General features: G+C 35.8%; 2 protein-coding genes across 2 annotated transcripts; both read right to left on the bottom strand.

Moving 5' to 3' along the window:
* Positions 1–285: 285 nt before the first annotated feature.
* On the bottom strand, positions 286–12,275 carry LOC112565846 (trichohyalin-like). Its single transcript, XM_025241677.1, has 13 exons — positions 12,088–12,275; positions 10,640–11,266; positions 10,289–10,486; positions 9,943–10,115; positions 8,959–9,062; positions 8,560–8,751; positions 7,432–7,527; positions 6,308–6,628; positions 4,180–4,248; positions 3,942–4,054; positions 3,405–3,507; positions 2,471–2,664; positions 286–2,098 (listed from the first exon to the last, which is right to left on the bottom strand). The coding sequence occupies exons 4-13, from the start codon at positions 10,007–10,009 to the stop codon at positions 2,038–2,040; spliced, it is 1,320 nt and encodes a 439-aa protein (XP_025097462.1). The 5' UTR covers positions 10,010–10,115; positions 10,289–10,486; positions 10,640–11,266; positions 12,088–12,275; the 3' UTR covers positions 286–2,037.
* A 2,211-nt stretch (positions 12,276–14,486) lies between these two features.
* LOC112565850 lies at positions 14,487–21,442 on the bottom strand. The gene is made up of 7 exons (XM_025241681.1): positions 20,691–21,442; positions 19,640–19,980; positions 19,274–19,446; positions 15,845–16,051; positions 15,525–15,612; positions 15,017–15,265; positions 14,487–14,624 (listed from the first exon to the last, which is right to left on the bottom strand). Exons 2-5 carry the CDS (start codon positions 19,874–19,876, stop codon positions 15,573–15,575), a joined length of 657 nt encoding a protein of 218 aa, XP_025097466.1. The 5' UTR covers positions 19,877–19,980; positions 20,691–21,442; the 3' UTR covers positions 14,487–14,624; positions 15,017–15,265; positions 15,525–15,572.
* Positions 21,443–22,058: the final 616 nt, after the last annotated feature.

The raw sequence follows: 22,058 nt of genomic DNA, 5'->3' as shown, positions 1-22,058 counted from the left end.
TTGCAACTTTTTGGGATGAAAATCCTCTATATCATGAACTGATTAATGTAATAAAACTGTAAAGATAGGTAAATCATAAATATTGAACCAACACAATACTGAATACTTTTGTACATACTTGATACAAATTAATAAAAGCGGTAAAAAAAGACCTAGATACCTTTCCTTGTGTGTGTGTGTGTGCAAGCTGTACAATCCCCCCTCCCCAGCATAACATAAAACCTCCTCAAACCCTTATGTGACAAAAAAACAACAACAAAAAAAAAACAACAAAAACAAACAAACCATGATTTCATTATTTCACTTTTATTCTATGATACAGAATAATCAAATAAGAAAAAAGAATAAAATATTACAAATGAAGGTGGAAACAAATCTACCATGAACTGGACTGTACAATGTGAATGCTGCAAATAAAATGATTTTCAAAATGCAAGGATTGTGGTACAATAAAAGCAAATGATTGCACAATATCTTAAAAAAAAGAAAAGAAAGGAAAGTAAAGCCTACAGCAGGTTTTTTTCCTGCTCTCGGACATAGCTTTGCCTTTGCAGGTAGACTGTTACTGAGGAAAATAGAAAGGCAGAAAAACACTGGAAAGCTGTCAAGTGAAATTATGCTGAGGACACTAAATTTGAAAAGGTCAGATGTATCATTAAATTGCTCAAGAAAACTGAAGCACATAGGTAAACAAGGATAAATACATATTGCCAATATACAGAATTCCATTCAAAGTGTGATGAAAGTGGAGTTAAAGGTAAAACAAAATAAAAATAAGGAAAAATTGCGCTACTAAAAAAAAAACAAAACAAACAACAAAAAACTCTGGAAGCCCCATGTTACACCAGACAACTCCAACGTCAATTTTATTTAATTCTTTCAACAGCTTATTATGTCAAAAAGTTTGATTTGGTAAAGGGATCACAGTGGGATTATACAAATAATCACATTTCTGTAAAATCAGATGGGGGAAAAAACACCATCTCTTCAGCAAGTAACCTAATATTTGCAATTAAACATTTACAAATCCCATGTCTGTGCAACACTAAGATTCCTGTGTAACATATTTCTGACATCAGCTAAATTGCTTCTTTTTTTAGCTAATATTTTGTAATTAAAATAAATCCTCTCAAGCATGTCTATTTTAAAAGTGAAAAATAAAGAATTTATTGCTGTGTAAAATAATATACCAAATGCATGAATATTACAGATACTGTCAAACATTCAGTGTTATAACTGGCTTTGCAGGTTGTTATATATCACAGTTGCTTTCAAATGTTTAAATACGAGTGCTATAACTTTCACTCTAAATAAAACAAATATTGAAATAAAAAAATAGCAAAGAAAAAAGAGTGATACGTTATGTTTGAAATACATAAATATCAGTGTATGTGTGGGGTTTAGAGATTCAGTTTTGTGTATGTTTGTGTGGATACCCAGATGTGTAAGCTATGTGGGTAAGTGAACATGCTATCATGATGGTACTGCTGTTCTATTCATAATACCTGACCTCTGCTATCACTGACTATACTTAAACTGTGGTCATTTGCTCTCAAGGACTGTGTAGTAAAGCAAGTCTGTCAATGGTTTCACCACACCATACACATCTTTCCCATTTGAGAAAAGATTTGATGCTATGAAAAAACTCTCATGCTCTATTTCTGACAGTTGATATGTCTGGCATTGTTTTGGCTAAAGCTTTTTATCACATTATAAAGGAAATGCAAAATATTTTTAAAATGTAAGTATAAATAATAAAAAATGTTTTAAATTTTGTAGCCACCTGGACACTGTATGATACACTGTGCTTTTCAAATGCTTTTAAAGCAAGCATAAAGCCTTTGGCTGCACCACTATATAAATGATTATTAAAACATTTAAAAATCAAATAAAGCGGATATAAACAGTCTATTTTGAAAAAATTCCAAGTCAATAAGTGAAAACCACATATTGCTTGGCTGAAAGACATCCATAGCATCACATTTCTGCTGACTTGTGACTAATTACATAGCTGGAGATCTTGATTAGCAAGGAGAATCACTTTTTCTTCTTCTTCTTCTTCTGCTTTGAAGCACCTCCTCCTGCCATACCCATTGGCCTGAAAAAAGAAATGTAGGACAGTTAAAAAAATATTTTTAATTCCCCTTCTGCTTTGAATTATAAGTGACTAAAACTAATTCTGTACAAGAGATGTCCAACATAAAAAACTACCAGGAACTTTTATGTGATCTACATGGTAAAAGTGAGTCTTGGACAGATCTGTTGGAAAAGATCAGAAATAAATCTTTTCTTATGCTCAGTAATGATTTCAACATGTAAAATTGAGGTAAAAAACAGATTCTTCCTATGAAATTGGAGCTACACAGGTTGCATGTCATCTTGCTTAGTTAATGGCAAAAACTTGGGTACAGATATCTCCATGTGCCAGAGTAAAAATGTAAGAAAGCAAGGTTAAAAAACTTGCTATAACCTCATGTATGACTCTCTTGGCCAGTGCACAAAATAGGAAAAGACCCAAGCTGGTGTAATACTCTGATTTTGCTGCAAACTGTATAAATTGTTCTTTCGTTCCAGGTTGATTTCACGGATTTTCAGGAGGGCTTCTCTTCTCTCCTCCAATTCTTCTCGCATCTTTTCCCGCTCCCGTTCTTCCATGGCCTGCAGCTGCAGCAAGAAGTGGAAAGACCTACAATGCAGTTTTCATACAGAAATTTCATCCACTGTTTATGATTTAGACTGTGTTAGTAAAGTAAAACAAATGGTCAGAGACAAAGTCTGATCTGTTCAATATGAACACAGCATGAAGGATTATCATAAGGAATAAGATTATCTGATCTGTGACTACAGTAAAAGGCCATAGACTACTACAGGAGAGAAAGTAATAAAAGGGCAGCTCATGGTTAAATTCTGCACAGACTTCCAACTAGCTGCTTAAAAATGTAGTCTAAGCATTTTAAGTTTTCTTGCAGGAGACTCCATCCTGAAGAATCTTCCATCTCTTTGACTGAACTACTATCAGTTGTCACCAGGGTGAAGATATAACACGTATCTCGTGACCCAAACCCATGCTCCACACCAGAAGCATTGTCATCACAGAACTTTAAACATACAGACTGTGATAGCACAAGAAAACTCAAAGAACTCATACAGGAGATAAAAACCTGTTACTGGCAGATTCTTGGACTTGGCAAGATATGTTTGAAGAACTTTGAAGAGACACCTAACAAAAAAGGCCATGAGCTCTTCTTAAGTGAAAACAAACATGATCTTGCTAGCTTGCAGATGACATTAATTTGATAAACAGCTTGTAATTTCACATACATATGCTGTTTTAACTGCCCGAAATCTCATCATGACCCAGTTCATTCTGTTTTAATTGCCCACAATCTTGTCAAGTGACCTACTTCCTTCAGCCTGTTTTTTTCCTCCTCCTTCCTCTTCTCTTCCTCAGCTTCCTGTCTGGATTTCTCTTCTCCAAGCTTCTTTTCTTCATTTATCAACTGCTGCCCTAATGCAATCAAAAATATATTACTTACTAACATGTGATACACTATATGCTACCGTGTAATAGATACGATTCCAAAACAGTAGTATAGCATACCACACAAAGCTAAATTATCGCACTGAATAAAGTGAAATGACGATCACCATTTTGCAGTTTCATGTGATAACATTTTTTCATATCTTCAAGATTGCTCAATATCTTCTCAGTATTCTCTTGACGTCATAACCCTTATTCTCTGAAGTTGTTAAATCTGCAGTGATTGCCCTTTAGTGCTGGAACGCAGTGAGTCTTTGCATTGTTCTTCCTTCTACATCTTTGTGACTATTTCGTGAACTTGTTCAGTGCAATGAGTCTGCCTTTGACTGAGATATTACACTTAATAAATTCTCACTTATTATTTTTATCTCTAAGGAGGTATGAAAACTCTTCAAGAAACCTAATCTTTTCCTCTTCTTCCGCCATTTTTCGTGATTTTGTTTCAAGTTCTTCTCTTCGTCTTTCTGCTTCTTCACGCTCAGCAACGATTCTTCGGAATGCTTCCTCCTCTGCCTATCAAAACATAATATAACGTACATTTTTTGGTCAAATAAATAAACAGGTATTTTTTTATAAGTAACAAATGTTGGCATATCAATAATGATGAAAATCTCAAGCTAATCACAAAGAATTTGTACCTGTCTTTCCAGCTCCTGAAGTCTTTTCTCTTCTTCTTCTGCTTCTATCTGAGCTCTTAAAAGTTCTTCCTGGGAAAAAAAAAAGATTCTCTGATATAGTAAACAAACATTTATAGTCTACTGATCATTAAGTCTCATAATGAAGTTCAACTTATTTCCAAGTTCTTGTAATTGTCTCCATAGATTTATTTACTGTTTAGGATTTAAGACTGGTTTTTCATCTGCTTCACCTTATATACCTATTCATGGCATCCTTGCCATTTTTACTACTTTGATCACATGAAATGAGACTGATACCACACTCGTTATTACTATGAGAGTCCATTGATCACAAATAATTTTTTCTGCTATATCTGGTGTTGGTTGTAGTGGGCACGCACTGTGCCTTTGTCAGTGACCTATTTATTTACTTTGCTTGCGATGACTTTGTTCTTCGTCTGTGACCCAAATACCACTTGTTCCTTGCATCAGTGCTCCACTAGAACCAGCTCTTGGATTTATGACACTGTGCAATGTCTGCACAGACCACATCTGACAACTTTTTGTCATCATTGTCACTCCTACCTCTTTGATATTCCTATCTTCTGGTGGTCCTTCTTTGCCATCCTTGTTGTTTGCCGGGCATCAGCTGTCCTGTCTACAGCAATGGCTTCAACTGACAGGACAAAGGCGGCTATGGTGCACACCTCTGAGACTGTGATTAATGAACCATGTTGCATTTGATGGTCTTTCTCCGTACAATAGATTCTATCAGTCTAGATCTTGTTTTTCTTTCACTCTGCCCCTCATCAGACTATGAACACCAAAACTCATTTACACTGTGTGATTCGTTCGCCTGTGTAGGTAATGATTTCTTTAATTAGACTGAACATCGGCCTGTGGTGTGTATGAATGTCTGTTGGCAAGGGAGGGAATGATTTAGTGCAAAGAACATGTTACAGTTTTTAAGTAGGTTATGTAACATGCTGTGGGCCTGACTTTGATTGGGAAAAGTGTTATACAACACAAAACAGGAAATTATTTATCTGCCATGTTACTATTACATCAGACATTACATGATTCCTCAAGAAAGTCCTCTAATTATTTTTATCATCATTGTTATCACTCCTCCATTCTTTCTTCTTTCTCTCTCTCTCTCACACACATACTCATGTACAAATACAACCTCTCTCATACAAAATGAGTATGAGTATGGGAGTGAGCATACTTTTAACTGTAAAAATGATTGATAATATCTGGAAGCTAAAAGATAAATATTTTACGATGTTTTTGAAGAGAAGTTACCACTTAAATTATATTAAACAGCAAAATCAGATGACAATACTTACAAGCCTGTACAAAAGCTACAAACTCCACACCATAATATAGGTTTGTAAGAGACCAAACTAATGTGCAAAACTAATCAAAGTAATCTGATCTTGACTTCACTTATGACTTCTTTTTGGGTGCTGATGTCATAACTTTTGATGTCATCAAACTATGACATCATTTTGATAAGGTGACCCAGAAACAACTATCTTAGTGCAAGAAGAGATTCAATAAATAGAAACAACAATATCTTAGTTCAAGAAGAGATTCAATAAATAATAAATAGAAACAACAATATCTTAGTTCAAGAAGAGATTCAATAAATAGAAACAACAATATCTTAGTGCAAGAAGAGATTCAATAAATAATAAATAGAAACAACAATATCTTAGTGCAAGAAGAGATTCAATAAATAGAAACAACAATATCTTAGTGCAAGAAGAAATTCAATAAATAGAAACAACAATCTTAGAGCAAGAAGACATTCAATAAATAGAAATAACTATAAACATTTTAACATTTTAACCAAGGATAGTTGCTTCAGAATCAGATCCAATCAGCCCCATAACCTAATCAATATCCTCAGCACAACACTTATATCAATATTATGCAATTGGATAACTATTTCTTGTTTAAATCTGAAGATTGTTATATTTGAGGTTTGTTTTTTAATTGCAGCATTTATTAAAAAAATTGCTCTTTCAACACTTTACTGGTCTATACATATGTAAATAAATCATCATGAAACACCACCTAGTCTCAAATCTATAGGATGTACATGAAATCAATTTACAGAAGCATGCATGAATCATCAGCTGACCTCAAAATGTTCTTGTGCCAGTCTCTCCTCTTCATCCCTCTTTCGTTGCTCTTCCTCTTTCAGAGCTCGCCTCATCTCAGCATCAGCAATCCTGTCCAGCATCTCCTGCTCCTTCCTCTTAGCCTGCTCCATCATAGCTTTCTCCTTCTCTCGCCTAACTATTGCTTCTTGCTTCTTCTTTTCTAAGTCCTGTTTGCGGCGAGCCTCCCGCTCTTCACGCTGAATCTTGCGTAGGTTAGCAAGCTGCTCTCGTGCATCATCCTCAGCTTGCTGAATCGCCTCCTCCTCTTGCCTCAATTGCTCCATCTCCTCTTTCAACTCCTGGACAAAGAAGCAATAATAAATTATGTTTGGAAAAATATTTTTCAGAGATTATTAAAAATAATGAAAGATGACAAGCACGTTTGATTCAACTGAACTGTCATTCCCATGACAAGGTTATCATAGACCGATATTTTGTGTCAAACAAAACAGAAGCTGTTCATATCTTCAGCCCCAGAAAACTAAATTTGTTTTCACTCACTATGATTAGCTGTGTATTTAAGTTGCTTAAATAACACAATGAAGTCTTAACACAGATGAAGCCACTAGCACGCCCATAAATACAGATTAAATTGAACAATATTTTTTTTAAAAATCTAACAGTTACAGATGTTCAGCAACATATATATATACACACACTTGAGCACTAAAGATTTCTTGTGTTACCTGATGGTTAAAGACCTTAGACTGCATATACTGTTTTGCATGGGCTGGGATGCTAAGTATCTAAACATCATCTTTTGTACCAATTAGTAAGAAAATCATTACATGATAAGTAAAGTCATCCAATTCAATTTACAATATCTGATAAAATCAGGATACAAACATTTCTTTTTTTTTTTTTTTTTTTGACTGAAGTTAAAGAGGTTCACTAAAAAAAAAAGTGAAAGGATTTTATTTTTTGATATGTCACTTTGCTGGAGGAGGGGTGGGGTGGAAAGTCTATTTACTTGTTATTGAGATGTCTCTTTTTTTATGGAAGGGGAAGTGAGGAATCTAGTTTTTTTTCTGGGATGTCCCTATTTACTGGAAGGGTAGTGGGGAGTATATTTGCTTGTTGTTTCTGGGGCATCCTTTCTTACCTTAGCTCTCTTTGCTGCTTCTTTTTCATTTTCTATGCGTTCAGCCTCCTTCTCTGCTATCAGATCTTGTAAGGCCTGAGCTGCTGCCAACCGTCTCTGTGAATATATGTTGGGCTGAGATATGGTGCTTGGAAATGTTACACACCGATCAGCATCAGGTATTGCAAGCTGATCAGAAAGTTAACTGTGTCTAAAATGTCAAAAAATAAGGTTTGCTAATATTCTCACTCTCTCTCTCTGCCCCATCCCACAAAAAAGCTCTAATCCCTGCAGGTCAGGGATACATGAATTTGCAGAACATAACCTAAAATATTTTTAGAAGTCGGTCAAAACTGGCTTTCGGCAGGTGATATTTACTTAGCCTTTACAAGTAACAATGAAGACATTAAACTCATACAATTTAATTTAACCATTAAAAATAATAAATTTAAGAGATAAAGACTCTAACTTTATTTTAACTTTCACAACATTACTGATCAAATCTTATTTTAAGACACTATTAAGGCCATGAGGTAAGCAAGTATAATGCTGAACTCGACTAATCATTGTAATGATGAAAAAAATTGTTTTATATGTAATTTTGCTCAATTAATTGGAGTTTTGTCAGCCACTACGGCTATCTCACAGTGAGAACAATATGTTGGGTAATTCCTAAGTAGTCATTATGATGCTTGTGATGTGTAGGAAATTAAACAATTTTGATCAGAAAATATTACATGCATGTACACAAGTGTCTGATAAAAGTATTCTTCATATTTTCCATCTTAAAGGGTCTGTCTTGTCAGTGACATTGATGCATTGTCAGAGAAGTTTGAATGTCAAAAGTTATTAAACAGATGTTAAAGTTTTGAATGTCAAGGACAGTGATTGCTATGGTGACTGCTGTGAACTTATCTAATTGCATTAAAGTAAACCCTGACAACTTGCATGCAAAACTTCTTACAATCATCACACATATGTGTGTTGTGAGGGTGCAGGTATATGCATGTATCCAAAGAGTGATTGTGCTCAGATGCCTACCAGTATCCCTCCATCTGTCTAATATTGACTTTCTTTGTATGTACAACACTTTGAGCCTGGCTGGTGCTAGGAAATGGGTTTAAAAAATATTATCCCAGGAGAGCTTACCAGCCGCTCTTGACGCTGCTGTTCTCTCCTTTCCTCTCTCTGTGCCATCTCCTCTGTCTTTCCCACATCCATTCTGACTTTCTTTCCTTTCTTCATTATGCTCTCTGGCTCCTTCTGCATGCTCTTCCTCTCCTTTTGAGCACCTGGTTGAACTACTTCCAGCATCCTCCTTTGAGCCTCTTCCATTCGCTCCTGTAAATATCGACATACATTGAAAGATGGGGGCTTGATAAGAGCTAAGCCTTCACCTCACTGAAAAATCAGCTTTTCTCTGATGTTTTAAATACTGATTATCTAATAACAATGTGTACTCTTTCTCCCTTTCCTTGACCTACATACTTTAAGTTTACTTGTTTTACATTTGCAAGAGCAACCATTAGATCTGCTAGTCAACACTACCCTGAGAAGCTGCTGGGCTTGTTGAAGTTCCTCTTCTGTAAGTCCTTCTGTGTTTGCTCCAATTAAGGTTGAAGTGCCCAGTGATTCATCAATAGCCTTTTTCACTAATAATAATAATAAAAGTTATTTTTATAGCGCCATATCCCAGCCCTATGAAGAAGCTCATGAATGTACTATTCCATTATCAAATAAGTCTATGAAATTAAATGCATAAATTATTGGAACAAGAATCTTGGAGACAAAGGACCAAATTTGTCTTAGCAGCCTTGTTACACATTTCATCATCGAATTGTCTGTCATCAGAGAAATCATTACAACATATCAAGAACGCTGAGGATAAACTTCTGCAGGTCACACAAGCTTTAGACAGTTTTACTGCCTTCAGTCATCAAGAAGTTTAGCCATACTTGCACATGTTTCATCTCACTGTCACACACAAGAAACTGGACTGAGATGAAAATGGTGTGGAAGGAAGGAAAGGCAGTCAAATGGATGAACTGAAGCCATAGAAGTAAAATAAAATTTCACAATCGAGAAACATAGTCGAGCCTATCACTAGGATCATAAAAGGTAAAAACAATGGACTCCAAAATCAAAATTGGCTTAGAAAAATAAAAAAATCCCAAGAAAGCCGAAGAGCTAGCCCCCTCAAGCCGCAAAGGCAAAGGGACATCACTCTTTAGAATTAAAATATTAAGGACATAATTACAAACATTTATTAATGTTAGCTTCTAAATCTGTTACCTTAAGCTTAGCAAAACATTTTCAGAGGACGTGACCATTTACAGTAGTTACAAACGATAAAACTAATCTGCTTTTATTGCTTCACATGACCGAGCACTCCCCCTGAATTTCATATTATTTTGTGTGACTCATACCACTCCCACCAACTGCTCTCTACTTTGTGTAATGTATGTAAAACTCACCCACCCACCCCTGAAAAAAACATGTACACCATTTAATCTTTAAAATTTCTAATTATACTTCTTTGGAGTTCCTTTTCCAGCTCAGCTTCAGACTGTGAGTCTCTTCTCATCAAGGCCTCTGCCATGTAGTCTGGAATCAGAAGCTCATCTTTTTTTTCTGGCAACTTGAGTTTTGGAGGAGGAGGTGGAGGTCTGTAAGATTCTTTCCTTGGTTTTGGCTTCTTCCTTGCTCTGCAACCAGTTCAAAGTTAGTTTTCATCCTTGTTCTGCAAATAACTTTCAGCAGTTATCTGTGCTGTCTACTGAACAAAACGTTCAACAAGGAATAATGCATGTTAATTACAGATACAATTACAGAAGCATAGAAAACCATGACTTTTGCAGATCAAATCACAAGCACACACCTGGATCTCCTTGGTTTTCCCCGGTTTATTAGGCTGAGTTGATGTGATGTCCAAAACCTTTACAAAAGACCTTCGTTGTGCCCCTCTGTTCTCAGATTTGCTTCCCTTTGCATGCGTCTGCTTCAGAGGGGAAGCAGGATTTCTTGAAATGGAACTGGGGCTGTCTAAAACTATATCTTGCTTTGCCTTTTGTATCACCTAAAAAAAAGATGAAAATATAAAAACAAAAGCAAAAATAAATCTCTTGCCGTAAGTGATGAAGTTTATTTCCACCACCCCACCACTGTTAAGCTACAGTCTACTTCAGAACATAGCTACCTATAGAGTGAACAGACTTGAAACATGATTTACCTTTACATCAATGTTTTCTTGAAGTTTACTGGCAGAAGGTGAAGACATGCTGTTCTTGTTATTAATATTACTATTATTATTAGGTAATGCTGGCACCCTGATGCTGAAATCTTTTGTGCCTTTTGGTTGCTGTAGCTGAGCATCAACTGTCGTGGAAAGGTGTGCTGTACGGTCAGCATGCTGGATGGTTGTCTCTCTTGGAGAGGATGCCTGCTGTGAAACTTGGAGAGTTTTCCTCCACATGGTCCATGGCCACTGGCTGATTATCAAAAGAGTTTAGGCTTTTCGTTGTGCTGGTTTTGCCATTTTCCTTTTGTTTCAGTTTATCTACATTTCCTAATGCTGCTTGATAAGATGCAGGTCTTGGCACTAATTCTGTTTGGATGTCATCCATTATACTTGATTTGCTTTGTGTCCCATCTGCATGTAAAGAAACCAGTGTCTCAGGTTCCACTTCTGGTCTGTCAACTGATTCAGACACTGAAGAGGCAAATATCTTTTGCCTATCCTCTTTTTCAGTGATATGAACCAGTGTGATGCAGCCACTATCTTCCTGGAAACCTGATTGTGGATCCTGTCTATTGCAGTCTGTAATTTTGGTTTCATTTCCTTCAGCTTCTAATACATCTGAACACAAACCAAAAGCGAATTAAGAAAAGATGAAATATCAAATGGATCATGACACTTTTTCCAAACTGTTCATTTACAAAATGCCAAGTGTACAACAGTTACACTTTTTGCATGTTCTAAATTCAAAGTGATAATAGTTTTTATCATTTCAAAATTTTGCAGTGAGAAGAACAAAATAAAAAAGAAAATAATAAAGTTTCAAAATAAGCACAGAGCATGTGGAAATGAAACAAAACATGATATTATTTTTATGTAAAAATAGGACGGGCAATACAGTATGTCCTTAACTTAAGAACAGGTTCAGTTCCAGGAGGCTGTTTTTATGTATGCTTGTTTATAAGTTGGTACTAACTCCAATATAAACAATAGCTTTTGGTTGTTTTTAATGTGCTTGATTAGCCTTCAAGTACATGAAATAAAGTTTATAACAGTTTATAATTACAGTGCAGGTATAAAAATGTTAGATTCAGACCGTGTGGGTACAGTGAGAGAGAAAGAGAGAGAGCTATTGTTTCAAATTGCTCGTATACACACTCTCTCCTGCTGCCGCCACTCAGCAGACATGTGAACTATATTTACATGCTAACTTTAAACTTGAGGACAACTTTGTTCATATGTACTGAAGTTTGTAACTTAAACGTTTGTAAGTAGGTAACCGTATAATGTGGGATGCATTTCATGTTCCATCCAAACATTCAGATAAGTTCACAAACAATAATGGAAACTTATTTGCCTGCTACAAAGTAAAAGAAAACAAATCAAGTACACAAAAATACCTCACTCTAAATACATAAAATCAGTATCTGCATAATACTTACTTTCATTAGTCACAGGTTTGTAGAGTGATAGATCCTTCTCCTCAGTGACTTGGTTACCGAGATTCTCCATTCGTGAAGACAGTGCAGAAGATGGAGCTGATTGGGGGCACTTCCCAGATGATGACTTCCGGGTGGATGAACCATTTCTTGATCTGGGCAACGAGCCTGCATCTGACAAGTCAGTCCCTAGCACTGCACCAAAAAAACCCATAAAAATTGCAGAAAAATAAACTACATCTCATTATACCTTGCCAATAGTATTAGCCACATGAAAGCAAGCCAACTTAGTGTATCTGACTGCTTACAATATCTATTTATGAATATGCTCAGGCACTTTGACACATAATTTACAAATGTACAGACATGATTTGATGTAATTAACTCCCCTGAAAGGAAAGACGGCAAATATTAAAATGTTGAGCAGACAAATAGTCTGAGGCAGGCACCTTTCTTTTATCAAGCCATGTTAGATTGTGGACCAAAGAAAAACATTTAAAAGTATAGCTCTATCCACTCCTGATAATGATGAAAGCAGCTATAATGGTGTGCATCTGCATCCGCAAAAAATCTGACCTTCCTCTGATCTGTGCTGCTCCTCTTCATGGTCATCCATCTGAATTATTTCATTGTCTTGCAAAACACCTACACAGACAGTAAATTAACCTTGTCCAATGTTAGGCTAATGCACAGACATACACATTGCATGCATGCACACTCACACTGTCTTTCCCTCACACATACACCAGGAAACCACCACCAGTTTCTTAAAACAAAGACTCGTAAACTTCAACTTTTTATACACTTTTTTCATGCAACATTACAAAAATCTTATTCACAATCATCTCACTTAGTTATGTGTGTGCATATTACTTATCACCTATCCACTGTCTTTTTGATAGTGGCATATTCTTAAACATGACTATATCACTGAAATTTTGACAATGACTTAAAATCTTAAATAATAAACAGATTTGGCTACAGCACATGACCAAGAAAACTACTTCTTTAATGACAATGAATATTTGTGAGCCTATATATAAAAATAATGGGAAACTTTTGTTTAGTCAAGTTCCACAGCTTCAAAAGAAGAACAAAAGTTAAAAATTTGATGTATCAGTGTTTAAATCAACATGCAGTTCTACCCAGCTTATGTATGCTGACCTGAGTACTGAGGCTGTAGGGTTTGGCACCTCTGAGATCCCTCATGTCTTCCTGTATTGGTATAATTGAGTCTGCTCTTGCACCAGGTGTCTCTTTCAACTCTTCTAACCAAGTTTCAGCTTTGCTTTCTGCCTCCTCCATTTCTTCATCTTTACAAAAAAAACTAGTTTCATAAATGATCCACATGATTCCATTTTAGATTGTTTTGTAGGCCTCCTGGCCTGTATCTGATCTTACTCAATTAATAATAATAATATGCTGGCCCATATCAACATCAAATACTGCTGGTTACACGCATGTCAGCAGTGGGTGGCTGTACATAACATTTCAGTTATTTTGGAATAGTCAACAATATAATGATATTCAATACTGAGCAATTATATGTAAACTGTCATGGTGTCCTCATTTTCAGGCTGTTATATAGAGGGCAACATTTGTATCTACTTTTCTCTTAAGGTTCTTACACAAAAGGTGAACCTTAGAGAGTGAGGGGAATTTATGATAAAAGAGTGGGATATATCTATTGACACAAGGCTGTATAATTAGGGCATATTAGCAAAAAATGGTACAGGACTTCTACACTTTGACTATCACACTGTTCACACTCAGGTTTGTTGCAGGGTAATCTTCTTTCAAGCAAAACAACCATTTTTGCAATCCTTGATAAAGCTACCATTTTTAAAAACTAATACTGTATTTGTGTTTTATCCATATTAACTGTAAGTCCCCATTTGTCACAAAATGTTTGTAGAAAGTAGATTTTACAATTGAAGGTCAACAGAGGAATCAGCAACAATGGCAATGTAGAGTGCATACATCAAAAGTAAGATCCCAAGTGGATCTGCCAGGGCCTCAATACCATGTGCACCACATGATGTTATCAAAGCTCAGATAGAAAACAACAGAGGCCTTAACACACAACCTTGTTTGACACCAACTAAACTACACTGATCTATACCAGATAACAAATGTACTATGACTTTTCTCTCCATAATTGCTACTAGAGTTTCTTTACCAAGCAAACCCCTTTATAAGAATTTCTTCTATATTTTCTTCAGTTGCCTTCGTGAGAGTTCGCACCTACCAAAAATGTGTCACTTTTATAGATCTCTTGATGAATTAGCACTAGAAAACAACAATAATAATAATTGGAACAGAAATAGTTTACTCAAAATATTTCTTACCTGATGGAAGAATTATGTCTTCCTCTTCCTGGACTGAAGTAGCAACACTGGCTTGGTCATATTCTGTTTCCCCTTCCTTGCCATGCCCCACAGCTAGGTGCTCACTTGCTTCTGTATATCCTGTGTCTGAGTCTAAATGCACGCTGATGTGATGTTCTTCCTCATTTTCTGTCACTGGACTGCCTGTCTCCTCTACAAACAAACCAAAAAAAGTCTATTTAATTCACAATGAATGTAGCCTTGACCTTCAAGAAATCTGCAAGGTATGCAAACAATTCATCTACTTTATAAAAAGGAAAAAAATCATACAGTAGGATAAAAAAAATCAAATTTAGAATCTAGACAAACATACAAAACTAAAATTGTTCTGATGTTAAATTAATTGTGGCACACCACTTTATTATAAATCCAAAAAGCAAAAATTAGGTATATCCAATAGGCTTACCAAATAATCTCTGTTCACAGAGTTACAGAAAATGTATGATCAGCAAATGGTCTAATCTAGTAAGTAAAGTCATGAATACCTATATTTCATTGTTTCAACAAGCTAGCTAAAACCTTCACATACATAAAATGATAATCACCTTCAATAACTGGAACACTGAGATTTTTCTGCTGAATGCCCTCTAGGTCAGGAGATGTCATCAAGTGTTGAGAGCCACCAGACTGTCCTCTGCCAAAATAGTGGGAGGACTTGGGACGGTTTGGTACTTCTGTGCTTCCTGAAAACCTTGTCCAGGTGGCTGATTTAATGCGGTGACCTCTAACTGCTTGCCTGTTTTGCTGGCCATAATCAACGTTGGGAGGTGTGAATTTGTAAGCTTCTCCCACATCTGAAAGCAGATGCAGTTTCACATTTTATCATTAATACTAGCAATAATATTGTTGACTTTATAGGCAACATTTGTTTCTTGCCTTTTATGATTAAATGAAATTCTCGGTTTTGAAAAACGGACTGCAATATAAATTATAATAGCTCAAATTAAATCCACAAGATGTGTAGAAGGTGCATGTTTTAGGTCAATAAAAGTGCCAGAAAATGAGTATCAGCAATGAAAAAGAAGTTCAGTTTACTTCTAAGCTATATTTTACCAGATGACGATGGTCGCCCAAGGTAATTGGCAGATTTGAGGGATGCTGCTAGCTTGCGACTGGACAGTACTCTTGCTGATGATGGGTTCTGCTTGATTGATATGGTAGAAGAAAGAAATGAAAGAAGAACAATTATCTTTGAAAATACCTTGTAATAATGTATTAGTGTAGATAACATTCACCACACAGTCAATGAAAAGAAAGAGAATTAAATTGGTCCAGTCTTCAATTGTAATGCTTCCATGAATTCTTTAAAATATTCAGAACACTTAAAGGAACCTTCTGTGATAATTTACTATTAGTTTATTTAACTTATTTACCTGAATGATTCAGAGCTGATAGGAGAATAGGAGTAAAAGAACTCATCTAGGCTGGATTGTGAGCCATCAGCATGACATGCTGGAGGCTGAGATGCAGGCTGAGAACAGGACAGTGGCAATGCATCTTCTAGCTGTTGCAGAATCTCTCTCAGTTCTTGAGACCTAGCACGACTGGACAAGCACCTCTCTTGGCCATATGCTCTTGTGCTTTAGGAAAAAAAAAAACCCTTTTCGTTCAAAATTAACCAATCCTTTCTACAGCATAATTATTTCAAATTTACCACTTTTCACCCAAAGGAACAACCAGTTCTAACATGGAAGACTAACATCTTAACCACAACCAGTGCATACGGCATGCTGTGAAGATTTCCAGTTGACAGTACCTAAACTATACCATCTTTCAATTTATTTTATTGCTCTTTACTTGCAATTGAATGTTGTGTGACTAATAAGTTACTAATATTAATGTGAAAATAATATGTTCCTGCTGGCACACACAAAACTGCTTAATATTAGTTAAGGTATGAACACATATATACACACATGCATACAATCTCTCTGTCAAGCTCTTTATCTGGTTAAGGAAACGTCGCTGAACCAAATAAATGACATTCTAACCACAGAACTTTCTCCAGCACTTATTACTACTGAGCATTACAAAAGTATTCTCAAGAGCAGGGTGTAGACCAAACTTTCTTAAATAAGTGAGATAAAACATATCAATCACTGGGAATGCTTTTAATGGTGGCTATAAAAAATTTGAGAAACAAATAAAGAAAGATATCTTCCAGCTTGTTTTGTTCACTCACTTAAAAAAAAATATGGGCTGAGGTCTCTGTAATAAGCAGTCAACCTGCCCTGAAATTTAGTCTAAATGTAATCATGTACTCTTAATTCCCCTGGGTATTTCTGATAGTTCCATGATGAGTTCATAAAAAGACATAAAGGAGTGGTGTATGTGTTGAATGTCACACACATTCAAGAGGCAGTTCAAAAACTTGAATTACAACTGGCAAACAAGGTACCAAAATAACCTAAAAGGCTTTCATATCCTGAAACCCTGGGCAGTCAGAAGCGATATGGCTTTAGCACCATACATTTGATGTTATTGTCAAACTTAGCTGTACTGAGGTGCTTAGTTCAAGTAGTTGAAAAGCACCATAGCCAGGGTAGAGAATGAATAGCTCAGAAGGTACCTTTCAAAAGAAGGCTTACTGTTGGCATGGGCTAGGCAGTGTTGTGAGCATTAAAATGAACAAACAGTGAACATTATTTGGAATTTTAGGAAGTTATAGTATTTTGCAAAATAAACATGGCTTAGTCATATAAACTTTAATTATGTCTTAATTTTAATTACAAGTTCTAGGCAATCAGTCATCAATCTGAAATACTCTCAGAGCTGTTTTTTTTTACTGCAATACAGAGAGTGCAGGTACATTCTTTTCAGCAGCTTCTTGAACTAGTATATACATACTTGCATATATATATATGAACTTGCAGATACTTGTTAATGATCATTTGATGATAATTCGATACCTTTTCAGTTAACACCTCTAATATTACATTACATGACTAATACTTTTAATATGTTCCTTAGGTGGCCATGTAACCTACCCCACTAGTGATAAAAGACTGACCCAGCTTTAGAGTTTTCCCTATATTTGACTATTAATCTGCATATTACTTCAGTATGTTCTTCACTATGCTAAGTATAAATGCACAATCATGTGAAAGCATTTTAACTAAGATGGGTTCATTGAAGGATAGTAAAACAAGTGAGAAATGTCTGGTGAAGAAATCAGAAACCTTTCTTTTCTTCACTCATTTTTTTTTTGGTTAAACCACACATCAGCAGGCTCGATACCATACTGCAGCATTTTAAATGACGGACTGAATCAATATTTTAGCAGGTACAGGCATTCACTTAAGCAGCCACCCAACTAATCATAGATGACTTTCCTTGACCCAATCAGCGGTAACCAACACAATGGTTGCTATCAGCCCATCTGTTAAATTTTAATTCGATGTGAGGCTGAGCAGAAAAAAAAGTGTTTTATGAACGCTGTCAGTCTCTGACAGTGTACTTTGTTAGATGATTTCTGCCTGAACATAGAAAACTGTATCATCAATGCCCTCAGCTGGGAATAATGATAATTCGCTGCTGTAGATAAAAATGCTTAGACATACTTATCCTTTTACAAAATCTTTATTTTACTTGTATCAGTCATCGTTACTGAGATTTGTTTAGTTCACGTGGTGGAGTAACAAGTTTAGAATTCTGGAAGCTTACTTAACGCTGATACTATAAGTCAGTGGTTGTCAAAGTGTGGGCCAGAGACCACTTGTGGGCCGCACACATAAGTCAGGTGGTCCGCGGCTGACAGTCATAATATATCAGCAAAGTGATGTTTATCACCTTAATATCTCATAAAAAACAATTAAATTCATCGCATTAAAATCCTAATTAATAACTTTGCGAAGTATGTAATTTTATGTAACTTGCTACTTTACTACTGTCACAAAAGTATATCTAGTTTTAAATTGTAATGAAACAAATGCGGCAATTTAAATTTGAAATTAATGTTACAGAGTGATATTAGGCCTTGGTGGTCCTCCGTATTTTTTTATTTCAGTAAAGTGGTCTGCGATCCGAAATACTTTGAGAACCACTGCTATAAGTTATAACTGTTTCACTCTACTTCATTACAGATGTGCTTTGTATAAGTACAATTTATCTTACATATTTGATATGTGTGAACACTTGGTTCCGCAAATAGTTGTAGAAGGATAGCAAGAAAATGATGGGCTATGTATATGTTTGTCACAGAAAAAAATGAACCAAACACACTTAACAAAAGTTCCTACAAAATGCTTCTCATATAGTACAGCCCCCTCTTGCTTCCTCTTGTAAAGGAAAATTTAAAAAAAAAGCACAAAATACAGAAAACAACATTTTACAGCTACTTCCCCAATTTTTTCACTTTTTTGTAATAAGATAAAGCACACGGCAAAGCAACATCTTAAAGCAGAAAATTTATCAACAATATTATAATCAATCTTACTGTAATGTGGAATATAACACAATCAGTTCTAATGTAATGTGAAGTATTCTGATCAGTTCTATTGTAAATGTGGAATATTATGATCCGTTCTACTGTAATATGGAATATTATGATCAGTTCTACTGTAATGTAGATTATGATCAGTTCTACTGTAATGCACATTATGATCGATTCTACGTTAATATGGACAGTGCAGTAAACAGCACTATTTGCTTGTGGTTGCAGGTCTATACAGGCACTCTTGTACATGAGTATCTAAACAAATGGCTAGAGAGAAGAAGGTAGCAAACTTGTCATCTGGGAGGTCAAGAGAAGCAGGAAACAGGCAAGTTAATAGAACATATGAAATAACACTGATATTCCTTACCTAGCTCTTTGTTTAAGGTCCCTGAGGTAGAATCTGAGGTCTTCCCCAGGCTGGACATGCCTGTCAACCATAGGCTGAGATGCATTAGATTCATTCTTGTCCAGATCATGCAAAAATTTCAGTACCCAGCGGTTTTCTTTGTCTGTTACACTGCAGTTCTCACGATCAAAATTCTGCCAAATTAAAATGGGAACATTCTGATCAGAAGTCCTGCAAATCTATACAGGCACACTTGTACATGAGTATCTAGATGAACATAAAAGTATTTGAACTCATTCTCACTATTTCTTCCCAACTACTCATACATTGCTGAAATATGAAATCTCTTTTGCTAGAGGTATTTATAGGCAAACAAAGAAAACATACCATGTCACCATATTGTAAGACAGACAAAGTTAATCGCTCCAGTGTCCCCAGTTTAAGGCTCAGGTCTATAAGCTTTTGCTGATTCAATTTCTTGGGTAATGTTTGTGGAGGTTGTTTTTTTTCAGATGTGTTCTCAGGTGCTGTGAAGAGTAGCAGTGGTCCTTTCCTGGTCAAGTATGTTCTTGGCAGACCAAGACATCCAGTGGTTTTATCAACTGAAACAGTGTTTGGTTGCATAGCAGAATGTCCCTGTTAGATGCTCGACTACTCCATGTTCGAGGTGTGACTGTGACTCCATGTTTATGATGTTCAGTTGGTCCAATTTTCACAGCTTTTTCAGCCTAACAGCAAAGAGAATTTCATGTCAAGAAGAAAAGATGATCCTTAATACATGTAAAAAAAATAGTAATGTTAGATCGTGGTGCTGCTATTAACTCAATTTTTTTTTATCTCAACAACTTTTCAATGATCTTGTGAATCACTTCACAAAAAACGCTTGGTCTGAAGCATCTGCAGACAGATCAGCTTCTTGTATTACTAATACTTTTAATCCTCCAAGTTAAAATTACTGTGTGAAAAATTAGACTTAAAATCATCTATGCATTGACATGCAGTTGTAGTTTGAAGTGAAAACTTGAAACAGAAACTATGATTGAAGTGAAAACTTGAAAAAGAAACTATGATCAGGTGTTTCTCTTGCTATGTAACCAAATCTGATGAGGTAAAGGTGATCAGCATCACTTATTCTGGTGAGATTATGATACAGAAAAGTAGTATTGGAATATATTACACACACACAACATTCACCATGAAACTTTTTACATGTCACTTAAAAATTATCAAATGAAATTTAAGCAGTATCACTAATATTTCACGAATATCAAACGTTTATGTTCCACAAATTTTCACAGTTCTTTAGTTCTCTTTTTTTATTGCTATTATTGTGTGGCATTGTTCTGAAACTCTGTCGCAGTGAATTTAGACTGAACAACACTGTTTAGTGAATATAGGATTGAGAAGAAAACAGTCCGTTAGAGCAAATGTCACATACCGCTGCAATCTGTGATTTAGCATCTAAGTTCACCTCTCCCGTCCAGGAACTACTGCCACGAGCCAAAGAACTCAACATTTTGATTCTACTGCCCCGTCAATCGAAGCAGTCACGCGAAGTTCTTTCAAGTTATATCACACACGCATCACTTTCCCCTTCACTTGGTTCTGATTTCTCAATTTGTCGTCCCTGGCAGCACACAGACACACAGTTTCTTTGTTAATCAATGATACGTTGACTGCACACACTGACAGCTTAATGTTCACCATCACGCTATTCTGTGACATGATCGCAAGCCACCGAGCCAGAATCAGATCGGTGAGGTCCAGCGATCAGACGCCAACTGACGCCAGTCCCGTACTGATGCCTTACCCACCACTACTTTTTTAAAACAGAGCGAAGACTGTCATTCTTTTTAATTTATGTAATTATTTGACCACTGGGTGGGCTCATGCTTTTTTTCTGTTCAATTTCGCCTCATTTAGTAGATCAAATTCTCCTCGCAACTTCGGTTTATTTACTGTTCCCAGGAAACAACATGAGTTAAGTGCAAGTGGACAATTTCGGGATCACCGGATGCCGATGCAGTGGTACAATATGCATGCATCACCACCTTCAAAATCTATCGACATGAAATAGTAATACTTTCTTTCAGAAAAAACATTATCTTCCCATAAAATATTGATTAAATTGGAATTTCTGCATTTAAAAGGATGACACCACCCCTTTTCAAAATAATGGTATATTCCGCCACGTCGGGCTTGTCTGAGGTGGGAGGTGGCATGAAACGCATGCGCAATATCTCTGTCGTCTTGTTCCGGTTCGAGGTTTATTAGATAAGGTAAATAAATCTATGTTTAAACCTGTTATAAAATCGTGTATCATCGAATTATTATTATGTTTTATGTATTATATATTTGTTCTGCATGCGTTCAGAATATTGATTCTTCATTTTAAAAAAAGTATTGACAATAAAATGCCGTCTTCTCACTTGCTGCCACGTATGTGGCAAACTTCCGGTTTTGTGTAAACAGGGTATTGGAGTAGCCTTGTTACTTGATTTTTGGGAGTATTCAGGTACTAATTTTCTTATATAAATTGATTCCGATTTGAGTAATTTTGTTTGCAACTTTGATTATAGGTTTGTTTCTACTAATATTGTTATTGTATATTTTGAATGTTATTCGTCTGGTTGTAAATTCTTCACCAGAAACTAAAGTCAAAAGACGTGCGCTGCTGCGAACACGCTATCACTGTTGCAAATTATTTTGATAGGACTACATAATTATTATACGTAGAAACTCTGTTTGTGTTGATGCAACCATGAAACCTTAGTATGCTACTGAATACTCTCTTTTTTTAGAATGA

This window comes from Pomacea canaliculata, linkage group LG6 (assembly GCF_003073045.1).
Source record: "Pomacea canaliculata isolate SZHN2017 linkage group LG6, ASM307304v1, whole genome shotgun sequence".
NCBI classification, from domain to species: Eukaryota; Metazoa; Mollusca; class Gastropoda; order Architaenioglossa; family Ampullariidae; genus Pomacea; species Pomacea canaliculata.
The sequence above is the reverse complement of the archived record's forward strand: the minus strand, read 5'-3'. Positions and strand labels throughout refer to the sequence as shown.